This window comes from Osmerus mordax, chromosome 14, assembly GCF_038355195.1.
Source record: "Osmerus mordax isolate fOsmMor3 chromosome 14, fOsmMor3.pri, whole genome shotgun sequence".
Lineage (NCBI taxonomy): Eukaryota > Metazoa > Chordata > Actinopteri > Osmeriformes > Osmeridae > Osmerus > Osmerus mordax.
This window is the reverse complement of record NC_090063.1, coordinates 12,178,357-12,180,856: the sequence shown is the minus strand read 5'-3', so window position 1 is coordinate 12,180,856 and position 2,500 is coordinate 12,178,357. Positions and strand designations below refer to the sequence as shown.

At 47.6% G+C, this 2,500-nt stretch overlaps 1 protein-coding gene across 1 annotated transcript in view; it reads left to right on the top strand.

Annotated features, from left to right (window-relative positions):
* Positions 1-2,500, top strand: part of maml3 (mastermind-like transcriptional coactivator 3) — a 42,146-nt gene that overhangs the window by 6,861 nt on the left and 32,785 nt on the right. The window contains 1 exon segment of the mRNA XM_067251052.1: positions 2,076-2,117. Coding sequence (XP_067107153.1) covers positions 2,076-2,117 — 42 coding nt within the window.

The window sequence follows — 2,500 nt, the reverse complement described above, 5'->3', positions numbered from 1 at the left end:
TCTGGCTAGGCCCAGTTGATGCCTTCCTGGATACATCCTAAAATAGAGCAGATAAGAATCTTGAACATGGAACAGCACAGGACTGCCTTGTCCAAACACACACTCTCTTATCTTTTTCTCTCTGTTTCTCTCTCCTTCTATCTCTCTCTCTCTCTCTCGCTCCACACACAGTTTCCCCCCCCCCCCCCTCCCACTATCTCTTTCCATCCAAGCCCTCTTTTCCTCTGCTACTCCTCTCACTCTCCCCGGCTTTCTGAGTGTCTCTCTCTCTCCTGCTGCCTCTTCTTCCAGTCTGCCAGGACGCAGGGTGAGTTCCACTGAAGCTCTTACCCTCTCTGTGTTTCCACAGACAGACGAGAGACTTGCGACGCATGCCTCCTCACAATTTTCGGCATATTCAGGTCACAGGTCTTATTGGTGGTGGTAAATATTTGTTGGTACAAGGTTTGATTTAGGCATAGCTCAACAAATGGGGAAAAACACACTCACTAAAATGTACATTGAAAAAAATAAAGTTTGACTTATTTTTATAGGAACGTCATTATCCGCTATCGGAACAGAACTACTAGGAGAATTGTGGGACTTGTAGTTTGTAGCCGAGTGCGGGGCGGGGGGAGGGGCTGCTTTCCCAGCACGCAGAGGGTGAGATGGAGATAAGGACTTGAAACTTGAGACTGGCTCTCTCAGCCACTGGAGAACGAAGGAGACAGGGAGGGAGAGTGTGAAAGAGTTCGCTGTCATCCATATTTTAGAGGCAAGATTTGCCCGTAGGAGAGGAGCAGAACCACAGATGAGCATGCTGCCTATTCCATGGGGCTAAGGACTGTGGAAGGAAATGACATTGGGTCGATGGTTAAGGAATGTGTGGGGCGAGGGCCAGAATGGCAAGGGTAACTGTACAGTTGCTAGTTGTAAAAGAAAAATATAATTATAGTCCCGTTTTAGAACCCAATAGGGAAATAGGCTCTAGAAAGATGGCTTCTCTCTCTGGTCAGTGATGGGAGACTGGATATTGTTACGAATTGTCTCCCATGTTGTCATGGCGACTGTGATGCAGACAGCCCAAACAGGCTGCCTGTCTGCTCGGATATGTCAAGTGTGTGTGTGCGCGCTAAAACACCGGGCGTCCTCTCTGCTCCGAGAGGAAGTGTTTGGAGAATTATGTAATGTCCTCTTAAAAAAAAAAAAAAAAGGCTTGAAAATGAATAAAGAACGCATGTTTCCATCTCCTTTAAATGGCTCTGTGTAAATTTAGACCCAATGAATGTGTTCTGTACATTTGCATAACAATAGTCCATACTGACGTACCATTGTATAACTAGTTAAGGTACAGAAAACATGCCTGAGATGTGTAATATGTTGTAGTGTATTTTTAGTTTTTCCTTCTCCAGTTTGCCGTGTGTCTTCTTCCCTAGTTATGGCATCTTATATTTGAACAAATGCTGTTAACACATTCAGTTTACACAATTCAGTTTACGCACACACACACACACACACACACACACACACACACACACACATGCTAGTGGAAGAGTAGTATGCGAGTCTCTTTCCTGTGTGTAAGTTCCACTGGAGCTGTGTGGCCAGGAGCCAAGACAGACCCTGTAGAGAAGAGGGGGGGGGGGGGGGGAGTGTGAGGAGGAGAGAAAGGGGACTAAACTGAACATTAGGACGTGAAGGGAGGAGCAATGGAGAGAGAGAGGGAGGGAGGAATGGAGGGTCGAGTAAAAGAGGGAGGGAGCTTGGTAAACGGGGGAGGAGCGGGAGGACTGGAGGAAGGGAGGGAGGGTTGGGCTTGCTGCCAAGTGGGAGGCGCCCCAGTACTTGTGACGCTCCCATCCTGAAATGGGTTGTCTGATTGGGCGAGAGCTATGAGACTAAAAATAGACCCCTAATCTACGAAAGAGAGCGCTAAAATAGAGAGAGAGAGAATGAGAGGGAGAGACACAGATGGAGAGTTCTCCAGCCTGTTGCCGTCAAATGAGAGAGTAACAGCACACAGTAGTGACTAAGTAAGAGGGGGAGGGCGGGCGGAAGGGAAAAGAGAGATGGAAAAGAGGGGATGCCGGGTAGAGAAGGAAAGAGGGAGGTTTGGGGGAGCCCAACATTTCTTCCATGACTCTCATCCTCCTCGTCTTGTCTCCTCCTTCACTTTTTATTCCTCTCTTTCACTCTCACACTCAATTCAATTCAACGTGCTTTATTGGCATGAATGTTCAGGTTAAACAATGTTGCCCAAAGAAGTCCACAGTGAAGGAACAACACATGTAATTATAAACATATCTAACCCTATCAAACTCTCTCTCTCTCTCTCTCTCTCTCCTCTCTCTCTCTCTCTCTCTCTCTCTCTCTCTCTCTCTCTCTCTCTCGCACTCTCTCTCGGCACTCTCTCTCTCTCGCACTCTCTCTCTCTCTCTCTCGCACTCTCTCTCGCCCTCTCTCTCTCTCTGCACTCTCTCTCTCTCTCTCTCTCTCTCTCGCACTCTCTCTCGCACTCTCT